This window comes from Semicossyphus pulcher, unplaced genomic scaffold (genome assembly GCF_022749685.1).
Source record: "Semicossyphus pulcher isolate SPU_LCO1_2020_fin unplaced genomic scaffold, fSemPul1.0.p SCAF_1, whole genome shotgun sequence".
Taxonomy (NCBI): domain Eukaryota; kingdom Metazoa; phylum Chordata; class Actinopteri; order Labriformes; family Labridae; genus Semicossyphus; species Semicossyphus pulcher.
In genome coordinates, this window is record NW_027211603.1 from 12,400,205 (window position 1) to 12,422,001 (window position 21,797).

General features: G+C 39.8%; 2 protein-coding genes across 4 annotated transcripts; one reads left to right on the forward strand and one right to left on the reverse strand.

Annotated features, from left to right (window-relative positions):
* Positions 1–474: 474 nt before the first annotated feature.
* Positions 475–11,099, forward strand: nkpd1 (NTPase, KAP family P-loop domain containing 1). Of its 2 annotated transcripts, none has more exons than XM_069657926.1 (6): positions 475–808; positions 2,081–2,147; positions 3,316–3,432; positions 6,498–6,826; positions 7,310–8,770; positions 9,931–11,099. In XM_069657926.1, exons 2-6 carry the CDS (start codon positions 2,129–2,131, stop codon positions 10,219–10,221), a joined length of 2,217 nt encoding a protein of 738 aa, XP_069514027.1. In that variant the 5' UTR covers positions 475–808; positions 2,081–2,128; the 3' UTR covers positions 10,222–11,099. The 2 variants fall into 2 exon arrangements, with proteins under 2 accessions (XP_069514027.1, XP_069514028.1); XM_069657927.1 differs by lacking the exon at positions 475–808 and adding an exon at positions 956–990.
* lims1 (LIM and senescent cell antigen-like domains 1) lies at positions 10,482–18,639 on the reverse strand. Of its 2 annotated transcripts, XM_069657929.1 has the most exons (11): positions 18,501–18,639; positions 17,080–17,236; positions 16,854–16,920; positions 15,818–15,938; positions 15,457–15,606; positions 15,208–15,358; positions 14,243–14,335; positions 14,056–14,104; positions 13,872–13,947; positions 13,471–13,646; positions 12,357–12,440 (listed from the first exon to the last, which is right to left on the reverse strand). In XM_069657929.1, the coding sequence occupies exons 1-10, from the start codon at positions 18,527–18,529 to the stop codon at positions 13,508–13,510; spliced, it is 1,032 nt and encodes a 343-aa protein (XP_069514030.1). In that variant the 5' UTR covers positions 18,530–18,639; the 3' UTR covers positions 12,357–12,440; positions 13,471–13,507. The 2 variants fall into 2 exon arrangements, with proteins under 2 accessions (XP_069514031.1, XP_069514030.1); XM_069657930.1 differs by lacking the exon at positions 13,471–13,646 and having other exon boundaries at positions 10,482–12,440.
* Between the last annotated feature and the right edge of the window lie 3,158 nt (positions 18,640–21,797).

Below are 21,797 nucleotides of genomic sequence, written 5' to 3' on the forward strand. Positions count from 1 at the left end.
AAGTATACATCTATGTTTACACCGGCGTACGTGCGGTTTTAGATGTAATTTATGTACAAAAAAGAGACATGGGTTGACATTTATCTACGACAGACAAGCTTCATGAGAAATCCTGTATTCAACCATGATCAACATGAAAAAAATAGCTTTCAATTAAATATAGTGAAATAAATCATGTCTTCTTTTTATACATTTTCAAAGTCTATCTGCAGTGTTTTCTAAGGGACTGAAGGTATACTGCGACACCAGATGGCAAAAGTAGGCTAATGCCAAAAAGAAAAAACTAAACATGCCAAATGAAATTAGGCTTCTAGCTTGTTTTTCAAAGCTTGACTAACCAGTTATGTCATAACAAATCCTGCTCTGGGCAAATACAGGCTTTGGTGCTGCTGCTTTGGCATCTTAACCGCTGTGCGTGTCAGTTCAGGCCGCGCAGAGCAATCCAGCCATTCTCAACCTGGGGGACTCCAAAACTTGGAATTCAGTTCATGAATCATGCAGACCCCAGGCTCCGGCATGAAATCACTCATTTGTTCCATTTTTCCACGGCCTGAAAAAGTTGGACTGTGAACGCCACGAGCTATAGCAAGAATGAGGATTTTACTAGCTCGTAATGCTTTCAGGAACTGCCCACTTCACCGCGATTCTATGAATAGAGAGAAGATTGGGAGCAGGACTATGGGGCTAACGGATTGGAAAAGGCAGAATGGAAGAAACGCACAGCTCCATCTCTGGGAAATAATTTCATCTCATATGTGACAGCACTTCCTGGAGAGAGTCCGGCCTACAGACACACTGTCGTTATCAGGTGCCTCTTTTTCTCTCTTATCTGGGTTGTAAAGTTTTACAGCGTGGAGGTCTTGATGGTGTAAGGTTCACACACACACCTTTGCTACTGCTCCATGGTGCTCTCTGTGTACTGTACATTGAAATGAGCGATTTAAAATGAGTCAAAATAAAGATCAGGACTGATATTTGGAACTCAAACAGGTAAGCTTGTTTCATCTGTATCTTAGTTTGACACAGAATATAATAAGTCATTATTTTATTGCAGGTTATGGATCAATTAAAGTTTACGGTTGTAGTTAGGTATTTGTCAGTCTTTGCGCACAGATCAAAAGTCGCACCATTAAAGTTAAACATAAACTTTAGCAAAAGAAAAAAGGTTTGTCTGTAACTTACTTTTGTGTATGGTATGTTAAACTGCCTCTAAAACTTCAAGGCATCCTACAAGGCATGTACAGGCACGAACGCAAAGAGCAAATATGTTGCCAGCAGGGAAAGGGAGAAGGTAATGCAAGGTAATCATTGACACAGCAAAACTGTTGACATTTCTCGGCTCATAAAAAACACCGCCTGTACTCTAAGAGGGTGCATACACGTGCATGAATGTCAGCCATCGTCTTAAAACAACTCACTTAAAAGGCCCGTCAATCACCACTTAGAAAACGCGAAATGTAATCACTGTGGGTCGTGAATTTCTGGTTTTGCGATGTAAGCACTCTCAAGGACGTTCGAGCCACACGTGGGGCCTTTTCATTTAGCTGTCGAGGAGTTCGGCACATGAACAGAAAAATCTTTAACAGCAAATCCTCAAGTTAAAGTCAGAGGAGTGATTCAACAGGAGGTTTTTACATAGGAGCACTGGAGACTGAAAACACTTGTGTCTGCTCAGCATGATGTACAGTTAGTTTGAATTTTCCAACGCCTCCTCTGTCAGGCTTCCACAAGTCTTAGCTTGTGCACTGTATAGCTGAGTTGCAGCTGCTTTATTAGAGGTAAAATGACACTGTACTTGTGCTTCAGGTGTCTGTTTGGAAAGTATTTCCGCATATTTATTTTTACCAAGAACTGAAAAAAAAGAAGCTGTTTTTCAGGTATAATTACATCTGTCCCCAATGACACAAGAATACCCCATCTATCACTCAAAAACGACATCAACATAAGGAAGAGATGTAAAAAAAAGAAAAACAAGGAGGGACCTGTATGGAAAGCACACACCCAATACACGCACACACATGCAAGCAAACAGCTCCTAACTGCCGGCACTGAGCTCCCTGCTGTTTCTTATTCTCCACAGGTCAAAGGGATTTTCTGTGAAAGCCGCGTGTCACACCACACAGCCATCATGCATAAGCCAACAAAAGGTGAGTTCTCCGCAGGTAATGCTGCACTGCTTTCTCCCCTCCTGCTCAGAGGGACTGCATTTTCGCTTTCAGTTTCGCTTTGTTCAGGAGTAAACAAACATCAGTTATTGTCTAAAACGAGCACGTGCACACATGACCTTTCTGGACCTCCGTTAATCAACAATGCTTTTGTTTAAGCAGTATCATTGTTGTGGATGTCTCTGCTCTTTTGTTATTATTGTTGTATTTATTTCTCAATAATGGGAGGCCTGTTGAAAAAAATCTCACTTATTTCCTTATGCTGTTTAAAGTGCTGTATATATACACTTATCAGCCATAACATGGCCACTCACAGTCGAGTGAATAACATTCATTATGTCATTACAATGGCACCTGTCAGTGGGATATGTTAGGCAGCAAGCGAACATTTTGCACTCAAAGTTGATGTGTTGGAAGGATTTGAAAACTGCAGCTCTTGTGGGGTGTTCCCGGTCTGCAGTGGCAAACAAAAGTGGTCCAAGGAAGGAAAACCCATGAACCGGCTTATTGACGCACATGGTAAGCGACGGCTGGCACGTGTGGTCCGAACTAGACCACGGAGCAATGGAGGAAGGGGCCTGGTCTGATGAAAAGCGTTTTCTTTTCTGTGGATGGCCAGATGCTTGTGCGTCGCTTACCTGGGGGAGACATGGAACCAGCAGGATGCACTATGGGAAGAAGGCAAGCTGGCGGAGGCAATATAATTCTTTGAGCAATGTTCCGCGGGGAATCCTCGGGTCCTGCCATTCATGTGGATGTTACTTTAACACGTACCACCTACCTCCCTAGGCAGTGGCCTCTTTCAGCAGGATAATGATTAAGGAATGGTTTGAGTTCAAGGTGTTGACTTGGCCTCCAAATGCTCACCTTTATAATGCCTAGATTAACCAGTTTCGTGTACCTGCACTGTTTTTTTTCAGTTTGTCTGATATCGATTAATCCTTTGAGCGTGGCAACCGCAGGATCCAGTTGTCTGAGTTTTAATGTGACTCATTCTCTAATTAGGTGTGTCAAATAATCATTCAACACAAGTTACTTATTGGCTAATGCTTTTGCCAACAGAAGGCTCTGTGGATAAGGATATGAAATAATTTTACATGTCTTACATGAGTCATGCATGCTGTGTTTTATCTTTCAAATCTCCTCACAGATGATATCTATGCATATGCACTGTCCAAGACTCTGACAAAAGTGTCATCGCCTGCGACTGTAGGACTCTACTCCTCGTGTGAGAATCGAACTAACATGATCCTCAAACAAATGGAAGGTAAATTATCACTCTGTCTTTTCCTCAGCATGCTGCTACTCTTGCGCGCTGGATGACTCTTACTCTAATAACCACTTTAAGCCTTGTGACAGTGTCTACAGTCTGTGTGTAGGAACTGTGGGATGGAGGTCTTGAAAAATATTATTTTGTCACCAAACATAAAAAATAAACTTCAAATGGTTTGTACACAGTGTTAGTTTACAGTTAACGCCTCACACTGTGCACTGTTAACACTACTGTAGTATATGTTGACAGTAGAAACTGCACCTGCTAGCAACGGAAATGCTGTGACAGCATGTAGCGCTACCAGCAGCAGATAACTTTAAAAAAGAGGTGCTGAAGCAGCAGGTTAATATGCAGTGTGAAAAAGGTGACTATTATTAACACAAAAATGAGTGAAACAGAGGAAATAAACAGACACAGGGAACTTCAACAAAACATGAATGCAAGCTGACAACTCCTTCCTCCCCCCTTCTTGAAAAGATGAAACTTTATCTTCTCAGCCTCACCTAACTGGAATGTACCACCTGCACAGGTAAGTGTAGGGTGAGCTTAACAGAAATCAACCACCAAAATCATACAAAATAATTAGCAAAACATTGGTGGAAGATTTCCCAGTTAATGCTCCCATCACAATTCACCTATGGGTGCACATGCATTCCAATGGACGCAGCAAATTAAATAAAATATAATTAAGCGCAGAACTATTTTACCTATCTAAAAGGGCCTAGGCCTGCCTGTGGGCATAATGATACAAACCTGTTTCCCTGACTGAGCAGCGGATCTAAGCAAAGATCTCAGGCAGAACAACAACAGATCATAATCCTATGAAATAACAATAAAGCAAGCACATTAAACAAGCCTGTGTTATTTAAATGACTTAATAAAACATTGGCTAAACTAAACTATGAAAACAATAAGTAAACACAGAAAAACTGTTGATATTACATTATACAACAATGGCAACATAATGTTGAATTCTTGCGCTGACTATGCCACTGCTGTCGAAGTCTTCACCACTCTTGGCCAGCAGCTACAGCATGGGAATGACCTCAGAGCCAGCTCATGCTTTAATGAGTTCTTCACCTCTGACTGATTGATTGAAAAGTGGACATTGTATTTCTGCTCTGCAGGCCTTCAGGGGATTTCTGTGGCCTAAAGTAAGCACACCATAATTCTCCTAAACACTGAACATATATTCTAGCACAAGACACACAGGAGCACAGTTATGTTATATGATAAGAAATAAATAATGGTAATTACACATGGTCGCTTTAAGAAGGCAGCATGCCCCTCTTAGAGGCTGTGCTTATTACTGCGTCCAAACATGATGAAAAATGCATAAATGTATAAGCATATTTTACCTAATGAACAACAAGCAAGCAACTTTAAAGATGAGACTTATAAGACACTTATCACAATACCATAAATGAGTAAATGAAAATAAAGTAGCTCGCTTGCTCTGAAATATCATATGTAAAGGCTCAAACATAAAAATAAAGATTTCCATTTTATAGACCAGTGACACTGAACAGATTGAACATATGTGCTTCATTCAGTGGTGAAAAGATAGATTTAAGGTTTTTGCTTTGTGTTCAACAGAAGGTCTTGCAGTATACACAGTGCAATGTAGTGTTGTCATAATGTGTTTTCTTAAGCCTTCGCAGAAAGTATTGCACCCGCTAGACCCAGCTCTATGTTTACATGTTCATGTCCACACAATAAAAATGCTTCGCGAGCCGTTGCAAGACGGACCATAAATACTGTCATTCATTAATTATCAGTAGCGGCGCCAGGGGGAAGTTATTAGGGGAGCTATAGGAGGAATTTTTCACTTAACAGCCACTTAAATAAATAATGTTGTAACAGGAAAAACTACATTCAATAGTCCTCGGAATTTAACTGAAATGCATGTTACTAAATGTACAACAAAAAATTCGTGCGCTACTGTTGCGCAAAACAAACGCATCCAAAGACTATTTAAAAACAACCAAACAATTTTGATCCAAATTAAAGTCACCACAAAAACAATCTGTGGATTTACAAAATCATTCAGTTTAGAGGAAAAACGACTGCAGCACTGCTATGGTTCAATACTTGATATCTGAGCATATATTACGTTACTATAGAAACAGCGATTCACAACTCCAGCTAGCTAGCAGCTGCCAGCTGCAGCTAACTTTAGTCCGATTTACACAGCACATTGCTTTTAGCTCACAATGCTTACTTACAGCATTGATGTAGCTTGTTTCAGGAGGTCTTTCTCTTCATCCTCCTCATCATCCTCCATGCGTTGAATGTCTCCAATAAATTAGCATCCTCATTCCTGGAATTAGCAGTCGGTGAGTGTTGCCACCAACATAATCCACTTCCCCTCGTTTCCTCTCACAAAAAAAGTATCGCGATCCTTGGTCAGCTGATCAACTTTAACACATAAGAACTCAAGCGTTTGTTAAATTTCACAGAGTCACTTGGAAAAGTATAGTAACTGCTATAAAAAGCCACAATAACGTTTGATTATAATGTTCAACACATTAAGTCAAACTTGCACTTTGCAACAATACGAACAAGCAGCGAAGGTCAACGGCCGACACCATTCGCGTCACCGATACGTCATTGCGTAAATGAAAATATGTATTTAGTTTCTTATAAAAAAAAAATACATTTAAGCCAGAGTGGTGTGCTCTTTGCAAGTTTTATATTTTTCAAATCCATAAATATTTTTCAAAACAAAACCACTGCCCAGAGGGTGGCTCAGCATTTTTCAAGAGGGAATGTTGGACCCTGCTATAGCCCCACCTTCCATCGCCATTGTTAAAAGTGTGGGGGTGTGCCTTTACTTTGACTTGAATTAAAAAAAAAAAAACATAATCCTTGCATATTGCTGTATATATCTGCAGAAACTCCAAAATAAAAATCTAAAACAAGATTCTAAAACATCTTAAACCATGACCCTCTTTACATCACAACGCAACATTTTATCTATCTCATATTATTTACCCTCACATACCTAACCAGCTAAATGATTTATCCTAAATGTGATGTTATGTTTTGTGTATCTGCAGTTTACATGAAGCGGGAGACCTCAAGAATTGAGCAGGAACACAAAATGAGACCCAGGCCTCGCTCAGCTCAGCCCTCAGCCACTGGCTTTCTAGCCCTCATTGGCCGACTGCTCTTCTACTGGCCCGTTTGGACTGAGCAGAACCAGCAGCACCACAACATCAGGTTCATTTATGTGCATTTTAGTGCCTGGCATTTTGCAGGCAGTGACCTGCTGTGGGCCGGAATTGCCATACGACTGCTTAATGCCATGCAGATGAGCTTTGGGAAATTACAGCTGATACTTTTCCGTGTTTCTCAACATGATGAAGAACAGGAAGTCGTGAAGAAGGTTTGTGAATTGTCTCGACTTTTCTTTAATAGCTATCAGAGTCCACAGCCACGCTAGCTGCTCTCTGTGGCTATACTGGGATTAAATGCATGCATGTGAACATGTTTTGATGCTAATGTATCACAGGTTGTGTTCATGCTTTCTATGATGGCACTGGATAAGAGGTCAGGAGTTCACCATAGTTACTACAATTATTCCTTAGAGAAACATGAAAGTTTCAGCCAAACATGACCTCAATTCATCCAAAGTTGGGGAGATTTTTAACTTTAAGCTCATGATGGCGCTATACGAAAGGAAAAAGCTATTTAATGGCCATTTTTCTGATATACAGCACACTATACAGTCCCAACCAAAGTGTTGAACCAACAAACAAACTAACAACCACCACTGCCAGCTACAGCCTTGTTGCTAGTGTGGTTAAAGCATAACAGCGACATAAAACGTGCTTCCCTTTTTTCTTATTTTGCTTTTATTAAATTTCAGAAAGTGGAGGAGGGTCCTAATGACTGGAGGTCCAAAAAGGTTTGCTGCTGCCCTCTGTGGTTTCTCCTCCTGTCCATTCTCATTGTACCTATTATCATCCTGGTAGTCATGTTGACTTGTGGAGCTCCCAAACCTGAGCTGGATCCAGACGAGGAGGTGAACACGACAAATAGCCAGGTTGGTGTGCTGGAGGGTCTATTCATAGCTGCATTAGGAGTCCCTGCAGCAACTGCTTTGAGGTTCGCCTTCCAGATGGGCAAGAACCTCATCTTCAGCCAGGATCTGAACCTCAGGAGGGGGATGGACAATGAGAAGGTCAGCTCCCAGCTGGGCTTCATGAATGAAGTGAGGAAGGAAATGTGGTTCCTGTCTCGTTTCATCCAGTTTATGGAGGTGTTTGAAAGGAGAAGGATCCGTGTGGTACTGAAGATCACCAATCTGGACCGGTGCTCCCCAAAGAAAATTGTTGCAGTTCTGGATGCAATCAACATCCTGCTTTCAGAAGAGGAAAGTCCATTCATATCCATACTGGCCGTCAACCCAGATGTTCTTGTACAGAAGGTGAACTTTGCAGATGGCTGCTTCAGCAAAGAGGAGAGAGCTTATGCGCTGTTGAACTGCATTGTGACTCTGGCCTTCACAGTCCCACCACTGGGCGAGAATTCAAAGCGCAGTTTGTTTTACAGCCTCGCCCGCAGTTCAAAACTTCTTAAGGACAAAAACGAAAAGGAAGATGGTCGTACAACTGGGGGTCGTGATAAGAAATCTTCCTCAGATGTGTCTTTAGTGGAGATTGTATTAGACACCAAAGAGTCAAAGCCATTGATTGATAAAACCAGTGCTCTGGATGTAAAGGAGGAGGAAGTGGAGAAGTTGGTCAGGAGCGTCTTAACAAGCAATGAAAGGAATCTGAACCAGTACATGTTAGATGATGCCATGTCTATGAGAAGGGTGATCAACTCCATTCGAGTGACGGTGATAATCATGAAGGCCTTAAAGAAAGAGCTTCCTCAGCCAGAGTACATTGCAGCATGGGTAATTTTGGCCAATGGGTGGCCCTGCCGCCTCAGCTGGATCCTCCAGTGTGTGGAAGATGTTCAACAGAGAGCAGGTATTGATGGTAAGAAAGTGGCCAAAACTGATGATTCAAAGACCTTATGGGAAGTCTTCACTGAGTCCAGTGCAGAGTTGTACGTGATGAGTCCACAGATTGAGGACCTCCTCGAGCAGGACGGTGATCCTGAGATGTTTGAAAGGCTTCTCAAAATAGATTTCAAATTCACCGTGAAGGACTTAAAAAGGTTTGAAGAGGCGACGGTGAACCTGGATCTTTCAATCAGGAGGGAGCTGGCTCAGATCAGAGGGACATCCAGGCTGAAGGATTCTGGCTGGATGAGGGACCTGGCTCCTCTGCCAATCACAACTATCATCAAAATGAAAGAAGAGGATATTTGTGAAGAGGTAAGAAACTTGTCCAAGATTTCAAATGTGGTGGACTTGGCAACACCTGTGCTTACTGTTGGGAACAACAAAAGCTGTGTAGGTACAGAAAACAGTTCTTGAGCAGCTACTCTATCAGAATTACAACCAGTGTAGTGAATCTGTTTAAAGATCAGCCAAAAGCACTCATGTTCCTTTAATGAAAAACTCAGTCAAAAATTATTTTCTCCATCATGCCAGGAGCAACAAAAAGCTGATTTTCACACAGCATGAGTAGTTTTCTACACAGCAGACTGGAACAGTGAATTTGGTTACCCTGCTGAGGAGTTGGAGGTGTGCAGCTTGTCGCTGGCAGCTCTTCAACCAGCGGCTCACTGTGTCTGCTCCTTCTTGTTCCATTACTTGCTGCAATATTTAACTTGATCCACTTTCAAAACATGCGGAGAATGAATAACCACCACTGTTGGCATCAACCTAATTGAGAAATGTTTTGCAATTTCTGTGACTTCTGTACGATAAGAACCACAAAATGTGTCACTACTGGAATTCTTATGCAGCAAATGGATACAGCTACACATATGGATGAGTTGACAGTAAACACTGAGGCTCAATAAGATTGAAATGCTGAATTACATGCTGCACCATGTCCTGTACATCCCTTGGCGTAGGATGGCACTGTAAATCAAGCTGTTGTTATTACTGAGAGTTTTTGCTAAAAACGTTACATATATGCACAGCATAAATAGTATTAAAAAATGGTTTAACAACATGTAAATCTTCAGGATTAGAACTTTTACATCATTGTTAAAAAGCAGTATTTGTTAAGTGTAAGTAACACCAACTTTGTATTAAGAGATTGCCGAATTTCAGTGTTATTTTTTATGCTTTTATTTTGCCTTTTGAACTTTATTTCCTGTTCCTGTTTTGAAAAGACGCTAAAACTACTTCCTTCGATCGTAGTATCAGGAGTTAGGACCAAATGGTGAAAATAAACGGTCTCGAATTAAATGTGTTACATCTTAGCACCCCCTAAAGAGGCATAAGCTCCTACGTTGTTTTTTGTGTTTCTTTTTAATTAACCTTAAATCATCAGCTGAAGTGTCTGACCACCAAGAGAGAATGAGGAACTGAATCATTTACTCGTTGGTGTTTATAACCTTTATATTTTGTCTTTTTCCCAGTTAACGAGGCTGAAATTCCACGATAAGTATAATGCTATTGTGAAAAGCAATAACCTCAATGGTTCGGCTCTGGTGTTTGGTGATGCAGATGACCTCAAAGGCCTCCTACAAATGAGCTTTGGTGAATGGGCAACTTTCAGACTACACTTCCTTCCTCACTTACCCTCAAAACTCCGACCACAATACAGGCGAACACCATCAACGCTTTCTCAGCCTCAGAACCAGCTGTCTAGATTACATGCTGCCCAACATTACTCATCCAATCCCAGTCTGGATAAGAACTACATGTAGAGATCCAATTCAATTCCAGTAAGTCTAATATCCCTGGAATTATTCACATTTTTTAACATGTTAATATGTGTGCTTTTTCTACTGACAAGTCAATATGTTTGCTGTGAAACAGGCCTTATTACAAGACACTATTTTGCTTGTGTCAATGTGTTAAAGAAGGGAAGGTGGCAGATAGAAAAGCATCAGGAAGTTAAGAAGCTGTGAAATATGTTAACCAAAGGAAACTCACAGACCAAAGATTGTTCTATCATTGCTTTTACATTTATTTTTAGCTCTATTTCAATGTATTAAAATATGTACTTATATATTAGAAGCAGTAAGGTTCTCCATGGGTTCTATTTCAGTTTTCACTGTGTTGGCCACTCAATTATATTCACGTTTCAATCTTACTAGAGGGGTGTTGCAACAATAATTGAGACTATAGTTCACTATGAGGGAACCCTCATGTACAAAATAGCACATTCATTTTAGGTTTCTTTTTATTACTCTATTTTTGACATTTTAGCTTGTTGCATATTTTTTTAATTCTATGTTGAGTTAGTCTCACTGTAACCTTACTCTAGAATCTGTAAATGCTTATAATTAAGTGTGTGTTTTATGCCTATAGACCTAAACCAGAAATGCATGCTGCATGTTTTTAAATGTCTTATAGTTATCCCTTTGCTGCAGAGGCATAGTAGAATTGTATCTTTATTAGAGCCCGACCAGGCATGCACAACGTATAATTTGTACTTAATCAATTGAATTTCCCTGTGATGTGTTTTGGAATTCTTTATTGATCATTAAGAAAATCAAAAACAGTTTATAAGCTGCAGTAAACTGGAATTCTCCGTTTCATGTAAAGCCTGGCAAACTAAATGTATGCAAATGTAATAAAAAATGCTCATCATAGCAAAAATGTCTTTTTGTTGTGTGGTACTTTTCCAGTTTACAAACAGCCTCAGCAATGTGCTGAGTCATCAATGATATTTTAACATCAAAGTGTGAAATACTCAGCTGAAGGTTTATTTTCTTCTGAATGCCTTTGAACTGTTTCCCTCAGAAAGTTGCAAACGTTCATCTGTCTAAAAATATCTGATGAACGACCCGGGGCATTTACAGTACGAGCAGAATCCTGACACTATCACACGTGGTGGAGGCGTACAGTACATACAGGAGCCTTAGCACCCATTGGTTACTGTAAAAGATCGCGTTTCTAATTCTGCTGGCGTCCTTTCTCTCAACTAATTGATGTTTTCACACATTTGAAGCAAGGGACTACTTGTACAAAATAACAGTCACTGAGTAATTCTTTTAATAAAATATTCACCTCTTAATTATAATCTGATGAGCCTGTAGGTCCTACAGCACCTTCTAACGTACTTCTAACACTGTTATTTGAATCTGTATCAGTGTTAACATAGCCAAAGGTGGATTAATTAACACCTCATGGTTTGTTGATGCTCCGAGTAATAGCTTGTATCAAGTTTTTCTTGAAACATGTTTATTGTTTTTTGAAGTTTGCGTTTAGAGACATGATTACAGTACCTTGAAGAACACAGTGGTTGCTTTGTAGTTACTTGTACATAAGAATACAAACTCAAAAGAAGAGAGGGCTAGTAAACTTCTGCTTTAAGTATATACTAATAAAGATAGATACACTAAGGCATTACTTTATAATATAGTTATGTCAGTTACAGTATAACCATAATTTGTATTTTAAGACATACACTTTATATGTTCAAGGCACAAGTGTAATCAAATAATGCTGACAAACTTTTCACGTTCACGACAGTCTTTGATATAGACATTAGAAATTATTCTCTTGGCAAAGTCTAAATAAACTGGAACCCTACAAGTCTTATTTAATGAAGAATAAGGACGTGGACAATTTAGGAATGCATAAAAAAATGTATAAAAAACAAGCAAAAATCTGCTAATAGGCACCTTAATGACAACACCACAGTGATATACATTTAAACCTTTAGAAGGCTCCCAGCTTACTGACTAATATCGCTGTATGTGTTCGATGCCGGCTCCTCATGTCTCAAGCAGCAGTCATCCTGGATATTTTACAATCACAGGCAAAGCAGGAATACATCCAGGATGTTTGGAGGGAAGCAGCTCACTTGCGCCCCAAAGACTCAGCCAGCTTCTTGAGCCTTTTCTTCAGCTCCAGAGGAAACTTCTCATAACACTTTTTACAAACAGGCTTCATGTCAAACTCAACAAACTTGTTCCTGCAGAGAAGAAAAGAAAGAGCATGTCAATGATAGATATTTAATTCAAAGCTCTAGCCCATGTCTACTGTCAGACTTTCTTCCAGCAAAAACAGAATATCCTCAGCTTCAAGTCTTTCATTTGATCGTGCTTTTTCTCTTTGCATGTTTTATTGTGTTACGGTGTGTTGAGCTCCCTGGGACGACATACATATTCAGCTTGTTCTCTCTTATTTAAAGTGAGGATTTCCTGTTTTCTTTCTGTTTATATCACAGTAAACTGTTCATTGACTAAACAAGACATTTGAGGACATCACTTTGAATTATAATTATCATTTTAAAGAAATAATGAATAAGAAAATCATTATTTGCAACCATTACTGTAACAATCAATGATTAATAGCTTATGGGTCACCTTAAACTGGAGCATTATATTAGCATGGTAGGTTATCAAAACAAGATTAAGGATTATTTGACCAGTGAATGCACCAGACTTATTGCTGAAAGCTGTCAATTTAAGATAATCTACCTGAGGGGAAATGTATTGTTTAATGTAATTTCTGTTTGATTTAGTCTTTTGTTTGTGCTTCATGTACAACTGTTTATGCTGCTGTCTTGGCCAGGACTCCCTTGTTATTTTTCTCTTTTCATTAACTTCAGTTCTTCATCAATTCTTTTATATGTAAAAAAAAAACCAAAAACCTTTTTATGACATCTGGATGTGGTTTTTATATAAGCTATTTACAGGATTCTCCCACATCCACACACATGCTTTTATAATTTCTTCATGTACTCTGTATGTTTTGTGTGAAACTAACTTAACTTCTTAAGTTCTAAAAGAGATTTTGTATCTCAAAGTGAATATTCCTGCTAAAATAAAGGTCAAATAAAACATGCATACTTGAGAGATTTTAAACAAACAAGATGAACACAAAACAAATGCAGAGTCTTGGTGTTTACATAAAAAAGGAAACGGTCAAATCATGCCATACTGTCACAGGAGTAAACAGGGAACACCACAGAAAAAGAGGTAGTCAGAGATAGCACCAACCGAGGGACGGAGTGCTGAGTTGTAAAGAATAATAAGTCTACAGACACACAGCTGGTTTTTTCTTGCGGTCTTTGGCATCGCGCTCACGTCGGGCCAGACGGCGTTTCAGCTCCTCAGGCATGCGCTCATAGCAGTGCTTGCACACTGGCCTCAGGTCAATTTCAACAAACTTATCTCTGAGTTACCATGGAGGCAGCAAGCGAAGCATGTAAGAGGAGGAATTGGAGGAAAAGGGAAAGGAAGTTGTAGCGGGAAAGAGAAATACACAAAGACAAGTTTTAACACTAAAGAAGTGGTTAAATAGGAGTGTGACAGAAAAGTGAGAGGAAACCAACAATCAGCTGGTAGTATTTTACACAATTAGTTAGTAAAAGAAGCCATTAATGAGCAACATCGCTTACTTGAGAGTGAGCTTTGTGTGACAGGTGGAGCACGAGAAACAGCTGACACACCAGGCCTTGTTGAGAGCAGACACCACTGAAGAAAAACAGAAAATTATTAAAATTATATTGTAGTCTTTTAGCAACATTTCATATAATTCACTAAAAACACTGCACTGAAGAGCCCGATTATAGTGATACTCACCATCCCCTTCAATCACACGGTTGCAGTGATAGCACACATCTCCAAAGAGCTGGATAGCAGAGAAAAAAGGACATTAGTCGTCTGTGAGCAATGAGGGAATAATAGCGCAGTGTCATTTTATGCCGCTTCACGTGATGCCTATCGTGTCCTCAAAAGACCTTATTTTACTTGGCTCCATTTTTCTTACCTGGTTATAATGAGTCTCACAGTAAGCCAGCCCCTTCCTCTCATAATGCCGATGACCGAGGAACGGCTTCTCGCACTTGGCACACACAAAGTGCTGTAAACAAAAACAAATGTTGCTGAGGGACAGGGGGAAAACTCCTAATGAAGGCACGTGAAAGAGGAGCAGATGTCAACACACTTGGAGAGGGTGCTGATTTCTCTATAGTAGCCTTAATGATGAATATTTCATGAGCTTTATATGAATATATGTATGTCATAGACATAGCCCAGGATGATATGTTAGATCTGGAATATTCCGGTAGTGCTCCCACAGTATTTTTCAAAATTGTTCTGCTTTTCTGGCGCTTGCTGATAAAGCAACTGAAGTCGTAAGATACATTTATTTCAACTAATGACTGTCTTTTGCATTTAACTGACTGCTATACACTGATGAAGGTCTTATACTTGAACAGAATTGCATTCAGCAGCCTCCAGATGGATGAACACACAACTTGATGAGCTGCCTCAGGAGAATAATCTTTTTAAAAGAGCTCCTTCTCCCTCAAATGAGCTCATTAACAGTTCTTTGGTTCTAAAGTGGCTTATTTAATGAATGAATGTTCCTGTGCTTGAGTAATGGTATCACCATTACATGTAATATCAAGTGTAAAAGGTGGTCAGTGTCACATTTGTCCACTTTTGTTAACCTGTCGACAGTCTTTCTGATGATTGCTCACTTTAGTCCAGCTTGCAGTTTGTGCATCTCTCTGAATATATGGACGCATCAACTCAAGTCACTCTGATTGATCAGCTAACCAAATCAAGGACACAGCAAACAAGGCAATGATTCCTAAAGTAAACTCCTATAGGTGTCGTTTTCTTTAGGAGGAGCAAACTTCTTAAGTAAACGAGGCCTAAAACAACAACCAGAAGCAGGAACATAACATTGTTTCAAGTGTGCTGTTAATAATCTCCTTGTTCACTAACCTCCACATGCCACTGCTTGCCCATGGCGTTGACAACGCGGCCCTCGATGGGTCTCCTACAGGCACCGCAGATTGGTACACCCATCTTGTCGTGGCAGGGCAAACAGTAGAGCTCTCCTTTCAGTTCCCTGGCTTCAGCCGTCAGTTCCTTTCTATAGACAAAAAAAATCATAGGTTTAAACCCACCGTGGATCTGAAATGTATGGCTGTTTTTTGTACCAAACAGTTACGAGGAGCGAAAAAGACTGACCCACAATTGCTGCAGTTGAAGTGATCAGGATGATAGGGGTCATTCTTAAAGATCAGGGGCTGCTCTTCAATGATGGCGTGGCACTTCTGGCAGATATACTTGCCCAGGCCACGAGCTTTCTCACGGTTATGGCACGGGCGACACAGGTGCCTGAGGTAAGCGGGGGAGAACAAAATTTAGGGATGTCAAGAAAGCGTCTGCTGCCTCAAAATTATGTTTTGACATAATCTGTCACAGCTGCTCAAAATTCCATTATTTGTTCGAACGCAAGTGTGCGAGTCACCAGCTTGACGTGTGTAACCACCTGCTTTACAGGCTGTCATGGTGTTATATAAAGACTGTAATAAGACGGGATACTTACCTGCCAGCATTTTTGACAAACCCCACGTCCGCAAGCACAGCCTGGCAAATGTCACAGCAGAAGCAGTCGGGATGCCAACTATTGTTCATGGCCTTAATGACACGACCAATGATGAACTCCCCTGAAGGAAAGCACAAGTGAGAGATCAGCTTGAGGCAAGTGCCTGTTAGACTTCTCCAATAATGTAAGGACCGCTTGTTATTTTTTGTGTAGAGGCAGTAGCACCTAATGAGCACTCCATTATAGAGTCTTAGTGTTACTACAATACACTACTATGCTTTCTTTAGTGTTCTCTATGTGACACTTTGACGTTGGATGCATTTTAATTGTTCATTTAATTTCATTAGACCATGTTGGTCTCTCTGGACACAGAAGAGAAGTGTTTAAATTAAGCTTACATGGCTTAAAATGCATCTAGGGCTATCTAAACACAAGGAATTTTAGAGTATAAATAGCCTGCAAGATCAGAGGGGCCACTCTGGGATCTGATCTTTGAAACATAGGTCAGGCATCCTTACAACACATGTGCCGTAAGTACATGTGGATGTTAGCAGTGAAGAGCTTTGCTAGCACAGCACAGACAAGTTTGGGAACGCTCTCAAATAAACGTTGAGTAGAAAAGCCTAAATGCGCTAAAAGGGACCGATAGGAAAGACCTAGCGGCCACTGGTGTTGCATGTACACAAATGTGTCTGTGATGACAATAAATGAATACTTAGAGAACATTTTATTCTGCTTATATTATACAAAGCTCCCACATAAAACTGATGAGCCAATGCCAAACAACTACCGAAGAGTTCAGACCCACACAAGTTCCCAAAAAGCCAATACAATCCCCTTCTTGTGCCATTTGGCTTGAGTGCAAAGGCAATACTTATTCTGTCCAGTTTAATTCCCCTTATTTAAAATAGAAAGTTGGAAGGGAAGTGTAATCTATAATAATTCATAGTATTCATTGTATTAACAAAGTGGTCACACAGCCCCACAAATACTAGTTCTGTACAGCCCTGTTATGAAGAGTCCCAGTGACACTCACCACACTGGTGACAGCAAGGAGCAAAGAGCATCTGGAAGTCATGCTCACAGTATTTTCTTCCTTCAAACTGCAAAGAGAAGAAGATTAATATTCCTTGACTCAAGAGACACATTAAAAACCTCTATATAAAACCATTCAGATTATCACCACACAGCGGCATGCAAAGTACGGCTCGTCATTGTGTTGATTTATAAAATGTATCAGAAAGAATATTTTAGTAGAATACCTCATAGAAGAGTCCCTCTGGAAACTGCTGGAAACACTGGGCGCACACAAAGCACTGCTCATGGTACAGCTCTCCATTACTATTGACAATCTTCTCAGTGGCAGCAAAGCCACTCTTACATCGCTCACAGGCCGCGCTGGCCAGAGCATTAGCAATGCTGTTGCATGAGACAAGAAAATACATATTACTTCTCCCCTGTCACTCTGAGGCCCTGTGAAATGTAAGGCTGACGAATAACTGCGATGCACCAGTGTTTATCATTTGTCACATAACTGTTATGTTTACTGCTGTGCTTGTTTCAGCAGCTGTCACCATGGAGAATGGAAATAATATGTGAATCAGTTGGGGAACTCACTAACACTCTTACTCACTGCACAGTCATCACCTAATTTGGTAAAGGAATAGAGGTACTGAAAGCTCAGGGACACTGTGATGCCTTTCCATCCACCCACACATGCAGTCACACATACATAAATACATGCACACAACTCCTAATAAACTGAGTAAATAATCAGATATAATCATGATGTTATAACGAACAGTATGAGACTATCCCACAACCTACATGTAGATTGTAGATACAAGTAGTCCAGTGAAGTGTAAGGCCAATGCTGAAGGAGGTTTTGTGAGGTGCACAAATATGTTAAATGCAGCTAAACTAAAATAACTGTAACAATCCAAACCGAATGTAAGTTAATTTAACTTTCTTTACACTCATTGCCAGTAACATTACTGACATACCATGCATACGTTGCTGTCAAAGATACTCCAAATTAGACAGGGGTAAATCTGAAAGCTCTAAAATTATATCTAAATTCAGGCTGAGAGTTAAAAATGGAATTTGGCAGCTAAGTTGACTTGCAGCTGCACAGCTATTGCTGCGTTCCAGACAACTGGGAACTCCAGTTGAAATGTCCGACTGTCGATGGTGAACTCGGGGTAGTTGAATCGGCTCCGAGTTCACATGTAGGGACTCCGACTTTTAATGGCATTCAAAGGAATATTTTTAGTCGGAGGTCGGCAAAATGCTGCGTTCCAGACTTCACAGTGAGGAAGTCGGAAATTTCTGAGAAGTTCTCAAATTCCCAGTTGTCAGGAACGCAGCATAACTAGCGTGCTAGCCATACAGTTAGTTAGCATCAATAAAGTGGAGAACACAAGCTGACGTTACGTTGCCGACGTGAGTTACCAATCTAGCTATAACGTGTCAATTGTGGGCCAAGCTTTAAACGGTCGCTGTTCACCAAAATTTTTTTTGTTAATATCAATATTATATATAAACGGGGCTTCTTTTCTGGCCGAGCAGCTAGCCAACTTTCCGCTGGCCATTCAATATGACGTTAGCTTTAGCTTACCACCCGAAGTTAGCGGTTGTGTATGTTTGCTTCTAACGTTATTATCAAGCTAGTGAAAACTCTTACCTGCCCGTCATTCCAGCCACACCCAGCATCACCTCTTCACACGACCGATTTAGAAACGTAGCTAATAAACTGACATGTAATGGTGTGCTAATTCAGTGCAAATTTTCAGGGGAAATCAAACTCGTCTTGTTGACCCGTGGCGTCCCCTCCCAGCGGAGCAGTAACGTAGCTGAGCTGGCAGCGGGGCTTCAGGCCACCCACTGAGGGAGGATCCATGGAAGTTTAACATCATCAGCTTTTTACAGCTGCCATAACAAACTGTCCTGAATTGGCCTCATCATACTGGAGTACAAACTGGACAGTCCCTGAAAAGAATCAAATTTGTGGGCATAAAAAGAAAATACATACAAAGAGTGTTAAGGTCAATGTAATGTCCCTCAACAACATCCAACACAAACTCTTATTATGTAGGTGGGCTACCACATACATTTAAAACGTTATATATATGGTATGACTGTTCTTTACATAAATTAAACATCCATTCATCTAGCCTTTTGATGGATTAAAACCAGGACCTTTTTACTGAGGTTACAAATATCCCAATACTGTATTTAGTAATGGTCTAATATGTGCTTTTAAATTGGCATTATATTGTCTTCACATTTTAGATTAAATAAAAAAGAAGTTGATTGATAAATATAGTTAGGCTACATTTTGTTTGAACATTGCAACTCCATAACAAGAGAAAACAAATCTTAATAATATAACTTAATTTTTCATTATTTAAAAAAGTCCTATGTCCGGTTATTCCTGCTCAGTGTCTACACAATTCATATTAGAGCAAATAAAAGTTAACTTAAAATTACATATACAGTACATATTTTATGTTGAACAAATGGGTACAATTTATCAGTATATACAATGCAAATATTTCAGCTACATGTGGCACATATAGTTTTTAATTATTGTGAAACATACATTTCATTACAGGGCTGCACGGTTGTGCAGTGGTGAGTAACCAGGCTAGGTGTTGCCTCACAGCTAGAAGGTTTCTGGTTTGACCCCCAGTTCAGACGAGGTGGGCCTTACTCCAGCTACCTCCCACAGTCCAAAAACATGCTCGTCTGGTTAATTTGTGACTCCAAATTGCCTGTAGGTGAGGGTGTGAGCATGAATGGTTGTCTGTCTCTATGAGTCAACATTGTAACTGACTGGTGACCAGTCCAGGGTGTACCCCGCCTCTCGCCCAATGACAGCTGGGATAGGCTCCTCAGTTAAACAGAAAAAACACTTTATTTATGAATCATTTGCTACTCAGCACGTCCCTCAGCTGCTTATAATTATTTTTGTAGGTGTAATTGATTCACCGGTCCCTCTTTTCTCTCAACAGCACAAACAAAATGGTGATGCTTTCACTTCAGAGGCTCTGTACTCCCACGCAGCAGCCTCTGCACGATCTATGTTAGAAGTTTGCTGAAGTCACCAAACTCTGTACACTTAAGACAATTTTAAAAAAGGATAGCCTAATTTATCAAACTAACAGAACTGAAAAGGGACAATCAGGGAGATGTCAAACAAGAGAAGTTACTTCACGTAACTGTCCTCAGACGCCTAATGTAGGGATGTAATTACCTGACAAATGAAGGTATTTCATCACATAGATAGGCTCTTTCCTCTAAACACAATGTCCAGTACAGGAAGATATCACACCACAGTCGATCACAGCCAAGAGGTCCTATTAATCATTCATCAAAACAAGTTATAACACCTGTGTTTGGGTGTATAGGGGATATAAATGAGACTTTATTACAGCTATAAAAAGAGCCAAAGTCATGCCTCTTTTACACACAGCATTTCTACCACTTGCCTTCACTGACAAAGCTACCAAATATACACAATTTCCTTTGTTATAGAATTTCAATTTTATTAAGTTTTTGACACAATTTAATGAATACTTTGCCACCCCAAAATGATTGTTTATGTTTCTTCATACACAGCTGTACAATCTGGATAGCTGACAATCTTCACAAAATATATGTTTGGAATATTGGAGGGAAAATGTGGATTTAAGTAACACAAGTTATCTGACCTCATTTGCTCTTAGGCTACTAAGAAAAATACCTTACTGCCCTTTTAAATCCTCAAAGACTTAAAAATTTAATGAGCTCTGGGTGGAAAGAAGACAAGGCTCAAGTTATATCTTTTATCTGATTTCACTTAATGGAGCTATTATTTGAATGTGTCCTCTCTTGCTTTTGTCTTTTTTATGTCCTTATGTTGGCTCTTGTTTATATACCCTCTTGAAGAGCACTTTGCTAATAGTTAAGTGCAGTATAAATAACATTTACTTGCATTGTTTTGCAATCTATTCCTTTTCTCTTTAATGATCCAATTTTCACACAGTTAGAAGCTTAGTGTAACTTTTTTGACCGGCTAACTAAAACTCTATTACATTGAAGGTGTATTTTTCCATCATGTAACAAGGGTAAAATGTGTCTCTTTTACACTGTAAACAAATAGCATATATTAGACACGACATATTTTGCATATTGTTAGATTAATAAATGACAGAGGATAAGAGTTATAGAGGGCTATAAAAGCACCATAAAAAGGTTACAAAAATACAAAGACAACATTATGTTTATGCTATATTAGTTGGAATAAGTAGTCAATTTTACAGGATGGAACAATTGGAACTTCACTCCTAAAATGTCCTTAAAAAAAATAGAATTTATGAAGGCTAGACCTTCTCTAAGTTTCCATCCACAGAGGCTACAGTCCTCGATGCACCGGCCCTAGATTCGGCTCTCACCCTCGACCCTTTGCCGTGTCATCCCCACGTCATCTCCACTCTCTCTTCCCTTGTTTCCAACTCTATCCACTTTCCTCTCTCTCTCAATAGAGGCATAAAAGGCCAGCAAAATAAAAATAGACCAATCTCGCAAGTTTATAATCAAAATATGAACACAAACAAATGACATTCCAGCCTTAGCCGTACATTGTGCTTAAAGCTTATTAGAAAATGTTCCCATGTTTACACCCTGAATCAAGATGTTGGTCAAGAACATGTCACCGTGAGCAAGTTAGCATGCTAGCATTAGCATTTCATTTGTTGTCTTGTCTATCATATATTGGACTGATCTTAAGGTTTACTTTATGACCAAAGAACTAGAAGTTTATCAACATTAATAAAGCTCCTGTGAGGAACTTTAGATTTGTTTTAATTTTGGCGCCCCCTGTGGACAAATAAGATTGATTTTCTCCTGCACATGGTTAAGTGGTGATTTTCAGGCTTTCTTTAACAGTCACATGTATCACTCACTTTACATTTTTGCCCTGGAAATGTAAACAAAGGCA